Raw genomic sequence first — 16,992 nt, 5'->3', positions numbered from 1 at the left:
GGCTCAGACCTTCAACGGATGTTGAAGAGAAGTCTCAATTCAGCCTAGTGTATCTTGGCATAGCCCCACCCTAGTTAGTAGGAGACGGCTCTTCAACATACGGTGAAGGTCTGAGGTTATGAGGCAACGATACTACGCACTACGTTCTTTATCCCCGACGCTCGATGGCAAGCATTGATCGCCGTACGGAGATAAAGGACTAGATGAATATAAGCCCCAAGACGGCATGGTTATTTGACTTTGGGGGGGCAGGGAAGCTGTCAAATATCAACGGCGGCGGCTCTTTATGTTTCCGGAAGAATTCTTGAGCCCTACCCTGACAACCTCCAACTCGGCATTCTTAATATACGTATGGAGCTTGTCCCGATTCGCCTGTTTCCCTAAGCCTACAGCATAGGGGCAAGATACAAGATAGAACACCTCCGTACGGCACCACATGCTGAATGGGCACAAATACCAGAAACATGTTCCTGGTTGTTTGTTCTAGCCTCCAGTATCAAGCATTCTATTGCTTCGATCAACAAACTGAGCCCACCTGTTTTCTACTACTACATCTTGGCCAAGATGCCTGCGTAGTTGCCGCAGCTGACGTAGTATGTTACAATCACCTCTCTGGTTCACAATTCTAGTTTCTCTTATCTCTTACATACATACATTAAAACCATTGCTGCTTCTTGGCTTGAGAAAGCCTTCCATGCCGTAAGGAGTATGACCACTTGCGGGGAGCCTTGTCTATATAAATCCATTCCGCTGCCACCCTGAAAATGTTGGGGTATTCTATTACCCACACGCTTCTCAACCTTTCACTGGCACAATGGCGCAACTTTCTTACCTTGTGGCACTTCTGGCACTGCCAGCTATCTCAATAGCGGCTGCGGTTCCTCCAAGACACTCCTCTAGCATCTCCCGAGTGGTGAATGGATCCCCAGCAGTACTGGGGCAATATCCCTCCATATTGTCCATGGAATTTTTCCTAGAAAATTCAACAGCAACAAGACATGCATGTGGTGCTACATTGATTGATGACAGAGTGGCTATCACTGCTGCTCATTGTGTTACATTCCAGAATGGCACACCAACGCCTCCTGTGAGTGGATGCTACTTGACATGCTAAATCACCTTCTGAATTCTGATTCTTTAGAATCTCCCTGATGTTATCAATTCGACAATCGTTCGTGCAGGATCTCTTGTAAGTTGTTAATTCAATCTGCACAAGGCTCCTTGAAGCTGATCTGTTTTTAGATAGCTACCTCTGGTGAGGTTGAAGTTGGTATTTCAGACATCGTTGTGCATCCTCAATACATTAGCAGAGCTCTTCATCATGACATTGCCATACTTCTTCTCGCTGCCCCTATTTCGGAGGGCCCAAATATTAAGTATGCCAAGCTTCCCAAAAAATATTTCGATCCTGCCCCCAAAACCAAAGTATTGACAGCTGGCTGGTGCGTATATGTAACTCCGTATGCTCGTACCGCAAAATAAGAACACCCAGTGCTAACTGAGGTAGGGGTGCTACATCTGTTAATGTCACAACCCCCGATTCTTTACTCCAGGTGGAGCTCCCTGTTATTGAACGCAATGCCTGCAGAAAGATGCATGCCAGCAAGCCCTTTCCTCTTTCGGAAATTGTCACAGACTATACAATTTGTGCCGGTGCAGATTTAAAGTCCTCATGCTATGGAGATAGCGGAGGGCCTCTCCTTGATGAGACTGGCCAGGTACTGCTTGGGGTTGTATCAGCTGGTTATCTCTGTGGTACAGATGGGTATCCAACAATATTTACGCGGGTCAGTAAGTATATCCACTGGATTGAAAAGAATAGCAGATGAAAGCTGCAATTGGCACTGCAGACTTGCAAGGTCAATGGGGGTGGGATGGTCTTTAGGCAAGTAAGAATATGCCTATGTGTTGTTTTCTCCAGTTGCTGGGTAAAGCCTGTAAAGTTAAACTTACCTTCAATGTTTGAGGCCTTCGGTGCAAGTGGATATAGAGAATGGTTGACCGTATAATGGATCACATGTGATACATGTCTATTTGCCAGAGGTTCATCAATCACATTCTACATTTTATGGAGAGCTAAAGTTTGAGTTGAACATGGACTAGACTGGCAGGCTGATTTTAAGCCTCTTAAGCATATTTTACCATTAATATGAGGTTGGTACGGAGTACTCCTTGAGGTATTGACAGGCATACTCCGGACTGCTGGGAGAAATTAAGTTGTGAGTTATTCGCGACTATATTATTGTCAACTTCAACGTCACAACGGGCCGTCTTGATATTCTTGACGTTCTCGGCCATCTTTCTGCTTATATAACATGGCGGCGAGCCCGATTTGGACGGGTAAGTTTAGACTTTTATCAGAAACCATTCCGTATTCGGCTAGCGGCGAAGCGGTCTCGAAACTTCTGTTTGCCGCTCCGATATAAAACGGGGTTGCTATCTATTCACCATCGCCCGAACAACCCGCCGCCACTACCTTTTCGCTCTCTCTTGGTATCTTGCTCGTTTACCTCACATACCATAAAGCGTTTTCACCTGATTTCTCATCTGGGGCAGATCTTGACTATCTCTACGAAGTCACATCAAGCAGCCATCTCTCGTTCTGCCTCTCGCTTCGTTTTACGAGTCCTTACCCCACTACTCCGCTAAACAAAATGGCTGACTGGGACTCCGTCACTGTCATCGGTAGCAAGCACCGTGGTGGAGCCGCGCCCCGTGAGACTGTTGTCAAGGGCCGCTCCGCTCTTAACGCCGCTGCTCGATCTGGCGCCATCATCGGCACAGAAAAGAAATTCGCTACTGGCAACACTGTAAGCCTTCTCTGCAATAAATTCATCCCCATCTTTCCCCCTCAAAGCAGCAAGACCGTCCAACTAATATTCAACCCCGCATGCAGGCCTCTCGCCCCGCCGTTGAAGGCCAACATCTCACCAAAGTCGACCGTTCCGACGACATTGTCAAGCCCAAGACTGTGGGTCTAGAAGTCGGTGAAGCCATCAAGCGTCGTCGCAACGACGAGAAATACAAGATGTCCCAAAAGGAACTGGCCACCAAATGCAACACCACCGTCAGCATTGTCCAGGACTTTGAACGTGGTACCGCTGCCCCCGATCAGAAGGTGCTTTCGTCCATGGAGAGAGTCCTGAATGTCAAGTTGCGTGGTGCGAATATCGGGGATGAGAAGTTTCCGGCGAAGAAGAAGTGAATTTAGAAGCGATTTGATGATATTCCCCTCTCTCCATTGCCAGAATGCAGGTGGTGGTGGGGTTTTTTCACAAAGACGGCTTCGATTGGACTTGCTTCTTCGCCGGTAACCTCTTGTGCTTTTTTGTTTATGTCACGACGCATTTGCCATCATTTCTCTGCCCCTTTTTCTTTTAGCGCTTTGCCCCTTTCTGTCGTACAATTTTTCGAGACTGTTCCCGCTCAATGAACTATTATGGCTATTAGACCAAGTGAATATTTGTGTTTTTGGAGGGAGGTTCGAAATGCATTCCCGCCTTCTCTGAATGAGAAGCTAGGGATGAAGAATGAGATAGTCGAATAAAACAAATACAACACAAAGCATCAAACCCAACTTTGTCACGCCAGCTATTGCCACATATATGACAGTGACCAAGTCTATGGATAGATTGATCTAATAATTACTCAAAGGATCAAATTCATCAAGGTGTTAAATAAACGGAGAACCCTAAGCTATAATGCGTACATACATGGTCCATATCATCAAAAAGCATGTATCATGACAAAAAGGAAAAAAAAAGAAACTTTCCCATCAGGCTCAAACCATAGGTCTATGAAAACATCGGGTTTATATGCGCTGTACAATCTCGAAGATTTTTGACTTTTTTCCAACGACGATATATTCAGCAAGAATGATCGTTTAGAATAACGTTTGCAAGAAGTGTATTGAAACAGCAAAGCTTTTCATGCTAGCATCTTTCTAAACGCTCCTTCGGTGCAAAATACACAAGATGTTTCGCGATCTATTCAGAGCTTGGCGTTCGCGAGGTTGCTGCGAAGTCGTCTCTCGACGGCGTCCAAGTACTCGCGGGTGGTAACCCAGGCTTCCCTGTCCTTTCTGCCGCAGGACAGGGCCAAATCCTTAGTCATAACACCCTCCTCGTCGACAACCTCGATGCAGGCACGCTCGAGCTGCTCAGCAAACGTGATGACGTCAGGAGTCTCGTCGAGTTGACCACGGCGGATCAAGCCACGGGTCCAGGCGAAGATGGAGGCAATAGGATTAGTAGAGGTCTCACGACCCTTCTGGTGCTCACGGTAGTGGCGGGTGACGGTTCCATGGGCGGCTTCAGACTCGAAAGCAGAGCCATCGGGGGTGGTCAAGGTAGATGTCATAAGGCCAAGGGAGCCAAAGCCTTGGGCGACAATATCGGACTGGACATCACCATCGTAGTCTATATGCAATCAGTATTTTCATCTGAAAAATATAGCACTCAAACTCACTCTTCATGGCAATAACGCAACCTCCATCACCCTTGATCATTTGGGCGACCATGTCATCAATCAAGCGATGTTCATACCAGATACCCTTAGCTTCAAAGTCCTTTCTATAGTGGGCTTCGTAGATTTCCTGGAAGATATCCTTGAACCGACCATCGTATTTTTTCAAAATAGTATTCTTTGTGCTCATGTACATAGGAAGGCTCTTGAGCAGAGCCATTTTGAAACTGGCATGAGCAAATCCTTGAATAGATTCGTCCGTGTTGTATTGAACTTGGGTAATACCGGCTCCTTGGAATTCATATACTGTCACTCGCTCCGGCTCGCCGTTCGTGGGTGTGTATACAAGCTCAAGCTTGCCAGGGCCACCAATAAGACGGTCAGTAGCACGGTATTGGTCACCAAAGGCATGTCTGCCAATAATGATTGGCTTCTTCCAGCCAGGTACAAGTCTTGGGATCCGAGGAATGACAATTGGTTCGCGGAAAACCGTTCCACCTCTAATCAATGTCAGCCTGTCGGTTACTTTCCAACCGGCAAAAATAAACTCACAAGATGTTTCTGATGGTTCCATTTGGAGAGAGCCACACTATTTTCATCAGTTTCTAGGCCTGAGATTTCAGGGCAAAGATACATACTCTTCTTCAACTTGAATTCTTCGACACGTTGCTCGTCAGGGGTGATGGTGGCGCACTTGACACCAACGCCATACTTCTTAATAGCCTCTGCAGCGTCGACGGTAACCTTGTCATCGGTTTGGTCACGGTACTCCAGGCCCTGGTAGTGAAGCTGATGTCAGCAAAATGAAGCTTCATCAGGCTCCTAGAATTGTTACTCACCAAGTCGTAGTACTTCAAATCGACATCGAGGTATCTGCACCGAGTTAGTAGATTGCTTCACCCATAATGAAACAATTTCGACCACGAGTGGGGACTAACGGGAAGATGAACTAGCTCAAGGTTAGCACACAAGGTGTAGATAGGAGGAATCGAATGCCCTTACTTTATCTTTGATGTCCTGCCAGATAATTCTGGTCATCTAGTTATTGAGGTAACGTTAGCTATCCACCCCGTCCCCAATATCAAAAGTCAATGTGCTTGGTATAACACCATCAACAATCGGCTACTGTAAAGGCAATAACCTCGGGCAATTGCGCCAACAGCAGATCCACAGGCGCCCAAGAGCAGAGAAGAGGGACATATAACACACCTCATCGCCGTCCAACTCCACCAACGGGTTCTTGACCTTGATCTTCTTCCGTCCGGAAGCCATGTTGCGTGTTTGGATGTAGGAGAACGAGGGGGCAGCAGTGCGGCGATCTGCACTGAGAAGGGCAAAGGATCGTGTGAGAGAGTTGCGATCGAGGCTGGAGCGCTGCTGGACGAGCGGCGCAGACGAGGAGGCGGAGGACGACGACGAGAGGAAAGACAGAGGAGGAGGGGTGGTGCGGGTAGAAAACGGAGCCAGCGCGCGGGAGGCGGGCAGGGACTTAAAGCGCGGAAGGCGGGCCAGTGACAGCCGGGAGGGGGCGGAACTAGGCCGAAGAGCAGGCATGGCTTTGGGGGCCGGGTAATTGGGAGGGACAGGCAGGACTCCGGGGACAGGCAGCGAGCGCGAAGCCAGGGGGGGAGCGTCGCAGTCGAGGACGAGCAATACGAAATCAAGATGAAGCTCCCTGTGTCTGGCGTCTGGTGGGTTCCGACTCGCTTGGGCGGGCTCGCTTTTGGCTTTTTCTTTGTTGTTTTGGCGCCCTTTCGGCCTTCAGGCTCGCACTGGGTGTGCTCTCTCGGGCGGCGAAGAGATTTCCGGCGCGTGGGAACTCTAACTTAAACAGGCGGAGAACCAGATCCAGCGGACGTGAAGATGGAGCGGGCCCGTTGACAGCGTGAGCGGTTCCTTGGGAGCTGCTGAGCCAGCGGGTGAGGTGGCTGGTTGGTGTGTTATGTAGAGTTAGACGGTGCTAGGGCCGCCGGTCGTGCCGCACAGCAGGTCACCACCACCACACACGCGGCCGGTCCAGTGCTGAGACGTGGTGTCTGGCGGGCGGGAGCAGCGCAGCGATGACGACGGTGGTGGCCGATGATTGCTTTTTAATCAAACGGTCCAGCCCAGCCCGCGCATTGCCATGCCTGCGCGCTCCCCGCCAGGCACGTCCCCTGGCGCGCCGCCGCGGGGTTTTCCTCGGCTGGCCAGCGTCGCATCGCCGCTTATCGCTGGGAAAGTCACGTGTGCCTCCCGCGCCGCGCCATCCGCAAACTTGACATCGCCTGTGCGAAGCAACTACCCAGCGCCCGTCTCATCTCACGGCGCAATCCGTTTCGAAGAGACACCTTCATATCTGCCCGGCTCCTCCCATACTCCTGTGCATCGAGCGTATTTTTGGTTTCATCACAGATGCGTGCTCCCCGGAAAACAGCGTACTTGCCCGGAATCCTTTTGCCGCGCTGATCTGCGTCATGATGTGTCCATCCATCCCAAGGTCACAGCGACTCCAAGACCGGTCAATGAGCTGTTATATGCTCAGACTCCCATCCATTTCCTACTCCGCAGCATCCTCTTTGATCCTGCCTGGACCCTTTTCATGTGTACGCCCGTTGCTCCTTTGACATTAACGCCGACGTATGGTCCTCGCTGCTAGTGATGACCGTTGTATATGCAGCCCTGCTGGCATAATTTTGTACATATACATAGCAGGGAAGCTACTTTTCCCTAGCCCCAGCCCCCGCCCAGAAGTTATCCCCTGCAAGCCGCTTCAAGTGTCTTGAGATCCTAGTCTGGCGCGGGGAGAGTCTCGGGATTGAATCGCCGACCAACCGGCTCTTTTTTACAAGGACATTATTCACGACATTATTGCGGCTCCTTGCCTTCTTTGTATAGCCAACAACAATATGAAAACGCACGGCAGGGAACATATCGAGACAGTAGTGTATCTCCTTCTAAGAATCTCTGCGAGATGATTAGAGCGGTTATTTCGCGCTGAACACGCTGATTGGCCGAGAGTCAGATTTCGCTGCCTAAAACCCGCCAATCACAGCATTTCGGCAGAAAAATAGCCGAAGCCCTGCCAAGCCTTCGGCGCCGCGGAGATACTGTCGGATACTAATTAATCCACTTCCGATAGCGGGATGCGCCGGCATTTGGGGTTTCGCATGAACGGCTTCACATTGATGATGAGCTGTTCAACGTCCATCCTTCCCGTCTACATTGAGCATGGACTTTCCTAAAACCCTTAGCTTCAGGAGCTGTTGTGGATATCCGTCTTCGTCATCTGAATACCACAAATATCGTCCCAGACCGTCTCTCGGTGACAAAAACCATGCTTGCAGCAGCATCCCTCTGACTTGCCGAACAATGCCTCGTTTAGCCGTGTTCAGCGAGCGGGCTGATCAAAAGCCACCATGAGCCGAAGGCAACTTGGGCTTGTCTCGCTTTGCCGTCTTGCATCTCCAGACCATATGCCTGGTATCTTTTGAGGGGCCTTTAGGTTAGCCCACAACGCCGGCGCCATCTCTCCAGTAGTTTCATAAGGTCTCTATAGCAGCACTTGGCTGCCATGCCGCGAAAAGCCTCTTTCTAATATTATGGGTGCTGCCCTCCTTAAATTTTCCATATATACCCCTGCTTATGAACCATGTCCCCTCAGCACCCACGCTTCTTTCCTTCCTTCATTTCTACCTAAACGAATGATTATCCAATGACAATGGCTCGTATTGGTCTCGCAGATCGATAATTGGAAATTTTTTCTAAGATGACGATGAGCGTGTAGAAGACACATGCAAATGCCAAAAACAAGCTACTCTATCTGTCTCGACAACATGCCTCCCAAAACTTCAATTCTTGTTCAAAGCCAATCACTGCGTTTTACAAAGACAATCTATGGTGATTTTGCAGCTGTACGGAGTATATAATGAGCATCGAATCGGGCTATCTATTGACATGGTTGGCTAAGTTTGATCACACTCCCATCTATTTTTCAAGAATCGCGCACAAAGGCAATAAATCTACAAATCTCCCTTGATATCACTTTAAACCCTGATGGAAACAAAGGTGTGGTCTATGGTAGCAGCCTTTAATAAGTACCTCGAAAACTGGGCTATGTCTGATCAAATTTGCAGATATACGTGCTGATGCCCATATCACCACAACTTACTTAACCTTAGCCCAGGATCATCGACCTTGGTAGGTGACTATAATTATTTGCAATAAAGGGATGAAAGGAGTAACGCTCCTAAAACTTAAAGAGTCAAATACAGGTCTCCATTAAACACCCACATTAGCATCCACCCCAGAGGTACCTTCTGTGACGTGCTACTGGTATATATGGACAAGCTCCAATAAACCAGAGGATATCAGAGTGGTGGTGATATTAAGATTTCGAGAAAATATATGGACATATCACAATTATGGTTGTCAAACACCCTATATTTTCTCTCATTATAATTAACTTTAACGCTGCTTACCTCTAGCCCGGTAAGAACTAAGAAACTGGTTGAATTTATTGGGAACGGCTTTTAAGATCAATCTGAACAAGCAACAGAGCATAATTCTTATTAGTCCTTAACTTTACTAACGGGTTCTAATCTAACCACCAAGTTGTGCGGACTAATGCTTCAAGAGAACAGAACACTTAAACTCAGATTCAGATGATCGAAACAATCTATGATATTTTTTGAATATTATCTGTTGCTGTATCTACCCCTGTTTTTCAAGGTACATACATTTTGATTATTAACTAGCCAATAAAAGATATCGCATGTGGCTTCAAGAAATCCAGCCAATGAAGAGAAGCATGACTACATAGGGCAAAACCCTAAAAAGCCAACCATACGGAGTACAAAAACTTATAACTATCCGGGCCTGCTGACTAATCTGGCTAATGATCATTATGCCGCTGCAACAATGAAATGACTATAAATTAAGCTCCATCTCAATTAGAGTACCCATGACATACATATAATACTGGCCCCTGGCCAGTTCAGCCGATTTGGCTTGATGTATTGCTTCTAGCAAAGAGTGTCTGAAGGTGTTGAGATGCTTGATCGCCTCTTCTGTCATGTTGGCTGATTTTTAGTACTTGCAAGGAAGCCTTGCTGGTTTATTAGAATGGCGGCGAAAATTATATAAAACGTTTTTCACCGATCACCCCGCAAGAATCTTTTATTAAAATCTCGCTTAGGGGGCCACATGCGACGCTTCCAATTCCACGGCCATATATATGGGCTCCTCTTTTGTATAGGTAAACTGGCATGCAGTAAAGTGTGTTGTTGAAGATAATGCCAAAGACCGCTGTTATCGCTTTTTCACCCATCTATTCCTGATCTAGGTCTACCAAATACTTAGAACCACGCGAGAGGAGACGCCTAAAAATAAGCTTTGTTGTTGAAGGGGCAAGGGGCGTTTTGCAAAAAGAAAAAATCAAAATAAGAAGGGGAAGTACAATTACAGGAACAGGATATAGTAAATAGAATGTGCTGAAAACAAGGGGGTCCGTGTGAATGGGAACACGGAGCGCAGGAAAGTCTGGGGTGGACAAGAAGCGAGATAGTCGGGTGGCAGCCGAAGGGCAAGGTAGAGTTGTGCACCATGACATTTATGACACAGATCTCGAAAGTTGCAGAATGCCACCTTCTATGGAATACATAACTACATTAGTTATGCACATTTGCACTCTATATTGCGCAGACGCTCGCAAATTCGGTCCTGTTCCACCATCTTTCAGAGAGAGATGTAAATGCAGACTGTTTCTTTTAGAGAGATTCCGGGTGAAATGGGTTTTAGAAAAGACCGTCGATTTCGCCAGTTTCGGCATCAACGTCGACGTTGAGGTAGCCTGGCGCAGTAGGCAAGCCTGGAATGGTCTGAATGTCCGCTGCCAGAGCATATCTAAACGTAAAAGCTATCAGTAAACCAAAGCAAAGGTTTGATGTGGTAGATTAGGCGAGAAAGGGGAACTAAGAACTCACAAGTATCCCGCACCGACAGCCAACCGCACGTCCCGAATGGGCACTGTGAAACCTGTCGGGGCACCCTTAAGGCTTGGATCATGGCTCAAAGAGTACTGAGTCTTAGCAATGCAGATGGGAAGATTACTAAACCCTTGTTTCGTATAGGTGTCCACCTTCTTCTGAGCCAGCTCGCTGAATTCAACCTTATCAGCGCCATACATGAGCTGACCAATCTTCTCAATCCGCTCTTGGATGGTGCCTTCGAGGTCATAGAGGAGTTTAAAATCCTTTGGTTTCGAGCTAGCAATGATGACACCCTTGGCAAGGTCAACGGCACCGGCCCCACCTTCGGCCCAATGGTTCGCAGGAATGGCATCTTCTGCTCCCGCGGCAATTGCTTCTTCGCGGATGACGGCCATTTCAGCCTCGGTATCGCTTTCGAATTTGTTAATAGCGACAATGACGGGAATGCCGTATTGCTTCGCGTTCTCGATGTGCTTCTTGAGATTCACGCAGCCGCGTCGCAGGAGCTCAGTATCTTCGTTTCTGTAGGCTTCGGGAAGGGGAGCTCCAGGGGTTATGTCAGGCCCACCGCCATGAACTTTCAGGGCACGAACCGTAGCAACGATGACTACTGTGTCGGGAACAAGGCCGGATGAACGGCACTTGATATTGAAGAAACGTTCACCGCCCATGGTGAAATCGAACCCAGCCTCAGTAACGACAAAGCCGGTCTTGGCTTCATGATCCTCATCAGGCTCGGTACCCGCCAGTTTGAGCGCGAGTTTGTCAGCAACAACCGAGTTAGCTCCAATACTGATATTGGCAAAGGGGCCAGCGTGAACAAAAACGGGAGTGCCTTCCAAACTTTGCATGAGATTTGGCTTGATGGCATCTTTCATTAGCGCTGTGAGCGCACCTCCAGCCCCGATATCGTCACAAGTTACAGGGTCTCCGTTCTTCGAAGTTGCAATGACCATGCGACCAAGGCGTTCTCGCATGTCAGCAAGGTCGTTGCTCAAAGCCAGAATAGCCATACATTCACTTGCAACTGAGATGTCAAATCCAGTCTGCCTCGTATGGCCCTTTTCTGTTGGAGCCTGGCCAACCGTGATGGACCTGAGATGTCGATCATTGACGTCCAAGACGCGACGCCATGTAATGGTATCAGGATCAATATCCAGACGGGCGAAGCGGTGAATTTCATCTTCAGTTAACTCGTTAGGATCGGTCTTCTCGATTCCCAACTTCTTCAATCTCCTGAACATGATTGGCTGGAACTCCCTTTTCCCCTTTTTCGTTGGGACCAGACGCTTGTATAGGGCAGCATCTGATTGAGTGCATTCGTGAAACATTCTCGTCTCGATGGCGGCTGCTAGTAGGTTATTGGCAGCAGTGATGGCATGGATATCACCAGTCAAATGGAGATTGAACTCGTCCATAGGAATGACCTGACTGTAACCGCCGCCAGCAGCACCGCCTTTGATACCAAATGTCGGCCCTTGACTTGGTTGTCGGACGTTTGCAAAAACAATCCTGTTGAGATGGGCACCTAAGGCCTGAGTAAGACCCATTGTAGTGGTGGATTTACCCTCTCCTAATGGAGTTGGAGTGATACCGCAGACAAGAATATACCGCCCATCTCGACGATGGGACAATCGAGTTAAAGCATCCAAGCTAACTTTTGCTTTTGTATGGCCATAGGGCTCTAATTCGTGTGCCGCAATTCCAATCTCGGCTGCAACGCGCGTGATTGGCTTTGGACGTTGGGCTCGAGAGATTGCGATATCAGATGGAACGGGGTTTTGAAGTTTGATGGGCAACGGTGAGATGCGTCTATCCTTTAACTTCTCAAAATATGAGTTTGCCGAGTTCACCACATTCTGGAGGAGCATAGCAACTGTCATTGGGCCAACGCCACCAGGTACTGGCGTGATATGCGAGGCGACCTCAACGGCGGAATCGAATTCAACATCGCCAACCAAGCGCTGTCCAGACTTTTTCGATGCATCAGGGATGTAATTTGTTCCAACATCAATGACAATGGCACCTGGCTTTAGCCAATCGCCCCGCACAAAGCCAGGCTTGCCGATAGCGGCGATCAATACATCCGCCTTCTTGATAATTTGAGGAAGGTCTTTTGTTTTGGAGTGACAAACAGTTACAGTGGCATCTGCATTTTTCAACAAGTAGCTGACTGGACTGCCAACGATGTCACTTCGGCCTAAAACAACCGCCTCTTTCCCTGCTAGGTCCACTCCAGTCGTACGGAGCAGTTCCATAACACCCTGAGGAGTGCAAGGAACAAAAAGCGGCTTTCCTCCACGTTTTGCCAATTCTCCAATATTGTTGGCACCAAAACCGTCCACATCTTTGTGATTGGAGACTGCAGAAGTGACTGTATGTTCAGAGAGGTGGTTTGGAAGCGGAAGCTGTACGAGAATGCCGTGCACTGAGGGGTCGTTGTTTGCGTTCTCGATTTCTTGAATTAATTCCGATTCGATGATATCCTCAGGAAACTTGGTAATTTTGCAAAGGATATTTGCCTAAATTAACAGGTGGTTAGTAAGTCATTGACTTTTCCATATGTAGTAGTGTACGTACTTCCTCCGCAGCCTTCAGCTTCATGCGGACATAGGTACCTATGGAAGTTCAGCGCGGACTTGGGGAGAATTGAAACATAGAGTGCGTACTTGAATCTGATCTGTCGCCGACTATAGTAAATCACATTAGCATCTATTCAGTGCAAGGGCGGTTCGGTAGGCGAATGGAGTTGTTACCCTGGAAAATCACCAGGCTCGGTTGGAATCTGGGATTTGACTCCTGTGTCTTTCGAATCTCAGCATTAAGTCTCTCGCGAATGCCCTTGGCTATCGCCGTGCCATCGATCTTACTGCCGGCCATGTTCGCTGTGCTCGAGGAAAATCGCTGCGCGCAAGGTGGGGCAAGACGGAGGGGCCTGAAAAGCGAATTCCGGGCCCTTGAAAACGTGCTTGCGGCTCTGGAAACTGTTAACAAAGGACTGGCAGCCGATTCTGGAGATGAAGCCAGAAGAGGAGTGTTTGTAGCGGGAGGGTGACGGGCAATCACGGACCTGAACGCGGGCTGATGGCGGGGTATGGACGACGCGAGCCGGGATTGAGTGGTTAGTCGGGCCTGGAGCAGCGCGCCCGGCAGCATGCGTGTGACCCTCGGGACTGTCCCGTCTCGCCGCGACAGGCTCCGCAAGCCTGCTGTGAACATGCGAGCCAGCGGGTGAATTCTCAGCAACGACCAAAGACTCGTTGCCCGCACTGAACGCAATTGACTTTGAGAAACTAGAAATTTTCCTTCACCGCAGGCTCTCGCTCCGTCGCCGTTATTTTTTTTTTGTGAGTCAGCGTTTTTCTTTTGGATTTGGCCCGTGCGCTAGCAACATCCTTTTCTACCCCTGAAGTAGGAAGTTGACTTCGCGCGCCATGATCTACCTAAATTCCAGAGCGACAGCAAAGACAAATTTTTGAATTCCAGCAATATACGACTCTGTATTTACTGTGAGCTGCCTGTTTTCAGCTCCAAAAAGAGAATTTGTTGCTTCATTGCGTACGTTGTCGAGTAAATGGAGGTTTATTTTCGTGTAATTTGATATCCGGGCCTCTCTCTTGATGATGGACCTTACTACTGTTAACTACGTAAGTAGTCATTGGCTTATTAGAGCTAGCTGATCGGTATTCATGTTTAATCTGAATGCTCTTCTTCGGATTGCTATAGTAAGTCAAGTTTTATGTGATATCCTGTGGTATTATGAAAGAGCTTCTCAGATAGAATTTCAATGATGCTGTTCCCATCACAATGCAGGAGAGAGAAAGGTCATTGCAGATAGTTAATACTCTGAAATTTCGATAGTAATTTTATAGTACAGCCACTGAGCAGGTCGCCATGGGTTTAGTAAGCTGATCCCGCGTATGTTAGGCTCGTGGTCTATGACAGACTCTTTATTTCGAGGATACTGTTAGATATTTCAATCCGGTCGCATATTCTCAGAACCCTCATAGGGAGAACGGTTCGGTGGGGACAGAGCAATTTTCATTGGCATAATGTCCAGGTTGGTCTTGACGATTTATCGGACGCTCCTTCCAATGTCGACTAGAATGCAGCTCCTTATACCACCTTTTCGGCAAGCCGGACGCCAGCACTTCTTAAGCACAATGGTCTCAAGACATCTTTGGGTTATTCTGCAATATCCCGTAATTGCCGGACAATTCTGAGGCAGTAAAATATGCAGAAGAAGATATTGCAGAAATATTAAACCCAAAACAAATTTTCTATACAAAATACATGAAATATAAGCTGCCGTTGAGAATAAGCCTATTTTCAAGGCCACAGCAGGTGAAACTCCGGAAGAATACAACTTATCCCACAAGTGATCAATATTAAAGAGCCAAATTTCTCGCGAGCGCAAGAAAATGTTAGGTTCTGGGTCCTCGTGACTTGTACACTTGATGCTAGATGACGTTGAAGCAGTGGATTGATCAGCGGAAGTGGTGAATGTGCTGTAGACTCCTGATGGCTCCGGGAATTGGAAATACGGCCTAGTCATTATGTAGAGAAGGAAGTCGGGCATGGTGAAAGAGTAGCTTCTGGATCACGTATGTTGACGAGAAGAGGAAGGCTTGGGAGAGGGCATGGCTGTTTCATGATTATTGATTGGGCTTCAATAATTCAATTATTGAGGATAAATCTACTAGCGATCTGCTGGATAGGAATAGCAAAAATTCTTTAAATCAATCCTTTGCAGCCTGTCATGCGGTTGCGGATTGATTGAGTTTCAGTTGACAGGATGCCGTGATTATATAATCTCAAGACTAATATTATCACGTGATGGCTGAAAAACCAACTGTCACGTGCATAGAAGTCTCGGCGCAAGGCGAAATCTTGGCACCAAAATCGAACATTCAATGTGCGGGCGGATGACTGTAGCCGCAGCCGTGGGCAAGAGAGACTGATTTGAAGCGCATTACCTGAATAAATATATCATTTGAGTACCTCAGGTTGCAGCCGCTGTCATGAGACCGATCCTCCTCCAGGGCCATGTACGTGAAAAATATTTTACACGTCCACACACCGCCTCGCTAACAAGTTTATAGGAACGGTCCCTCAATCAAATCAAATACAACCACGATGGCGATCTCCTCTTCTCCGTAGCGAAAGATAAGGTTTTATGTGCGTGGTACTCGGCGAACGGCGAGAGATTAGGAACATATGCGGGACACCAGGGTGCGCTCTGGACCGTGGATGTCAGCCCCGGCACAGTTCTTTTGGCCACGGGCGCGGCCGATAACACAGTTCGCCTGTGGAATGCGAAGACCGGCGAGTGTGTGAAAGTGTGGGATTTCCCGACTGCGGTGAAGAGAGTTGAATTCAGCCCCGATGGGTCGAGATTACTTGCTGTTACGGAAAAGCGTATGGGGTACCTGGGCACAATTGTTGTATACGATGTGCGGTATGGGGATGGAGAGGGCAATGATTTGGATGATCAGACTGACGAGCCGAGCTTGAAAATCACTTGTGAGCAGAGTAAGGCTACTGTCGCGGGATGGAGTTTCTTGGGGAAATATATCATTGCGGGACATGAGGATGGCAGTATAAGTCAGTACGACGCCAAGGTGAGTGGTTTATTTTCATGTTCTATGATGGAGGTGCCATGGGTTGATTACTGATCTGTATTAGACTGGCGAGCAACTTGAAAGCGTGCAAGCCCACGAGTTCGACCACCAAGTCAACGATTTGCAATTCTCCCCCGACCGAACATATTGTATTACAGCTTCGAAAGATAAATCGGCAAAGGCGCGTGAATACTATTCTGACTCTTGCTGGAGCAGTCCCGCTAACTAAGCCACAGATTATTTCTTGCCGAGATCTACAAGTCATGAAAACATACGTCGCCGACACCCCCCTTAACACCGCTGCCATGACGGCAAAGAAGGACTTTGTCATTCTAGGCGGTGGTCAAGCCGCCATGGACGTCACCACCACCTCCGCCAGACAAGGAAAGTTCGAAGCCCGCTTCTACCACAAGATCTTCGAGGACGAGATTGGCCGTGTTCGAGGCCACTTTGGTCCTCTGAACACAATTGCTGCGCATCCAGCGGGTACGGGCTATGCGTCCGGTGGAGAGGACGGATATGTCCGTGTGCATCATTTTGACAAGGCGTACTTTGATTTCATGTATGAAGTGGAGAGGGAGCAGGCGAGGAAATGAGCGATGAGTTCGAATCTATAAAAAAAAGACGCCCCCTTTTTCTCCTCCCAAGTCGGTCCCTTTCTTCCTTTCTCTGTTTCTTTCTAATCTCGTCATGATTTTACGGCTTGCGATTGCGAGATGAAAATGGGTTGCTTTCCGCGGTTCTGTGAATTTGGTATTCTTGCTCTTCCTGTGCGGTTTTCTGGCGCCCTGCTGGTAATGTTGCAACAGTAATAGAGTTTTCTTCCATGGTTCCGTTCCTGAGACTCGTAGGTAGAGGTGCCCGATTCTTAGAGGGAGTACTCCGTAGAAAGGAAAACTTCACGAGGGTTCGCATCGCGTGGCGTGCTGAGTGTGGAT

General features: G+C 48.2%; 4 protein-coding genes across 4 annotated transcripts; 2 read left to right on the top strand and 2 right to left on the bottom strand.

Annotated features, from left to right (window-relative positions):
- Positions 1–814: 814 nt before the first annotated feature.
- LOZ57_003959 (uncharacterized protein) lies at positions 815–3,205 on the top strand (the record flags this gene model as incomplete). Its single annotated transcript, XM_049253006.1, has 6 exons — positions 815–1,087; positions 1,142–1,189; positions 1,243–1,442; positions 1,508–1,791; positions 2,557–2,810; positions 2,897–3,205. The coding sequence occupies 6 exons, from the start codon at positions 815–817 to the stop codon at positions 3,203–3,205; spliced, it is 1,368 nt and encodes a 455-aa protein (XP_049108175.1).
- Positions 3,206–3,990: 785 nt separating this feature from the next.
- Positions 3,991–5,736, bottom strand: IDP1 (Isocitrate dehydrogenase [NADP], mitochondrial precursor (Oxalosuccinate decarboxylase); the record flags this gene model as incomplete). The annotated part of the gene is made up of 8 exons (XM_049253005.1): positions 3,991–4,418; positions 4,468–4,964; positions 5,017–5,053; positions 5,103–5,241; positions 5,304–5,337; positions 5,403–5,413; positions 5,467–5,502; positions 5,674–5,736. The coding sequence occupies 8 exons, from the start codon at positions 5,734–5,736 to the stop codon at positions 3,991–3,993; spliced, it is 1,245 nt and encodes a 414-aa protein (XP_049108174.1).
- Positions 5,737–10,238: 4,502 nt separating this feature from the next.
- ADE3 (tetrahydrofolate synthase) lies at positions 10,239–13,313 on the bottom strand (the record flags this gene model as incomplete). The annotated part of the gene is made up of 5 exons (XM_049253004.1): positions 10,239–10,347; positions 10,428–12,955; positions 13,014–13,051; positions 13,103–13,123; positions 13,190–13,313. 5 exons carry the CDS (start codon positions 13,311–13,313, stop codon positions 10,239–10,241), a joined length of 2,820 nt encoding a protein of 939 aa, XP_049108173.1.
- A 2,141-nt stretch (positions 13,314–15,454) lies between these two features.
- TIF34 (translation initiation factor eIF3 subunit) lies at positions 15,455–16,650 on the top strand (the record flags this gene model as incomplete). The annotated part of the gene is made up of 4 exons (XM_049253003.1): positions 15,455–15,481; positions 15,536–16,054; positions 16,119–16,235; positions 16,291–16,650. 4 exons carry the CDS (start codon positions 15,455–15,457, stop codon positions 16,648–16,650), a joined length of 1,023 nt encoding a protein of 340 aa, XP_049108172.1.
- Positions 16,651–16,992: the final 342 nt, after the last annotated feature.

Source organism: Ophidiomyces ophidiicola, assembly GCF_022830035.1.
Source record: "Ophidiomyces ophidiicola strain CBS 122913 chromosome Unknown scaffold_14, whole genome shotgun sequence".
Lineage (NCBI taxonomy): Eukaryota > Fungi > Ascomycota > Eurotiomycetes > Onygenales > Onygenaceae > Ophidiomyces > Ophidiomyces ophidiicola.
The sequence above is the reverse complement of the archived record's forward strand: the minus strand, read 5'-3'. Positions and strand labels throughout refer to the sequence as shown.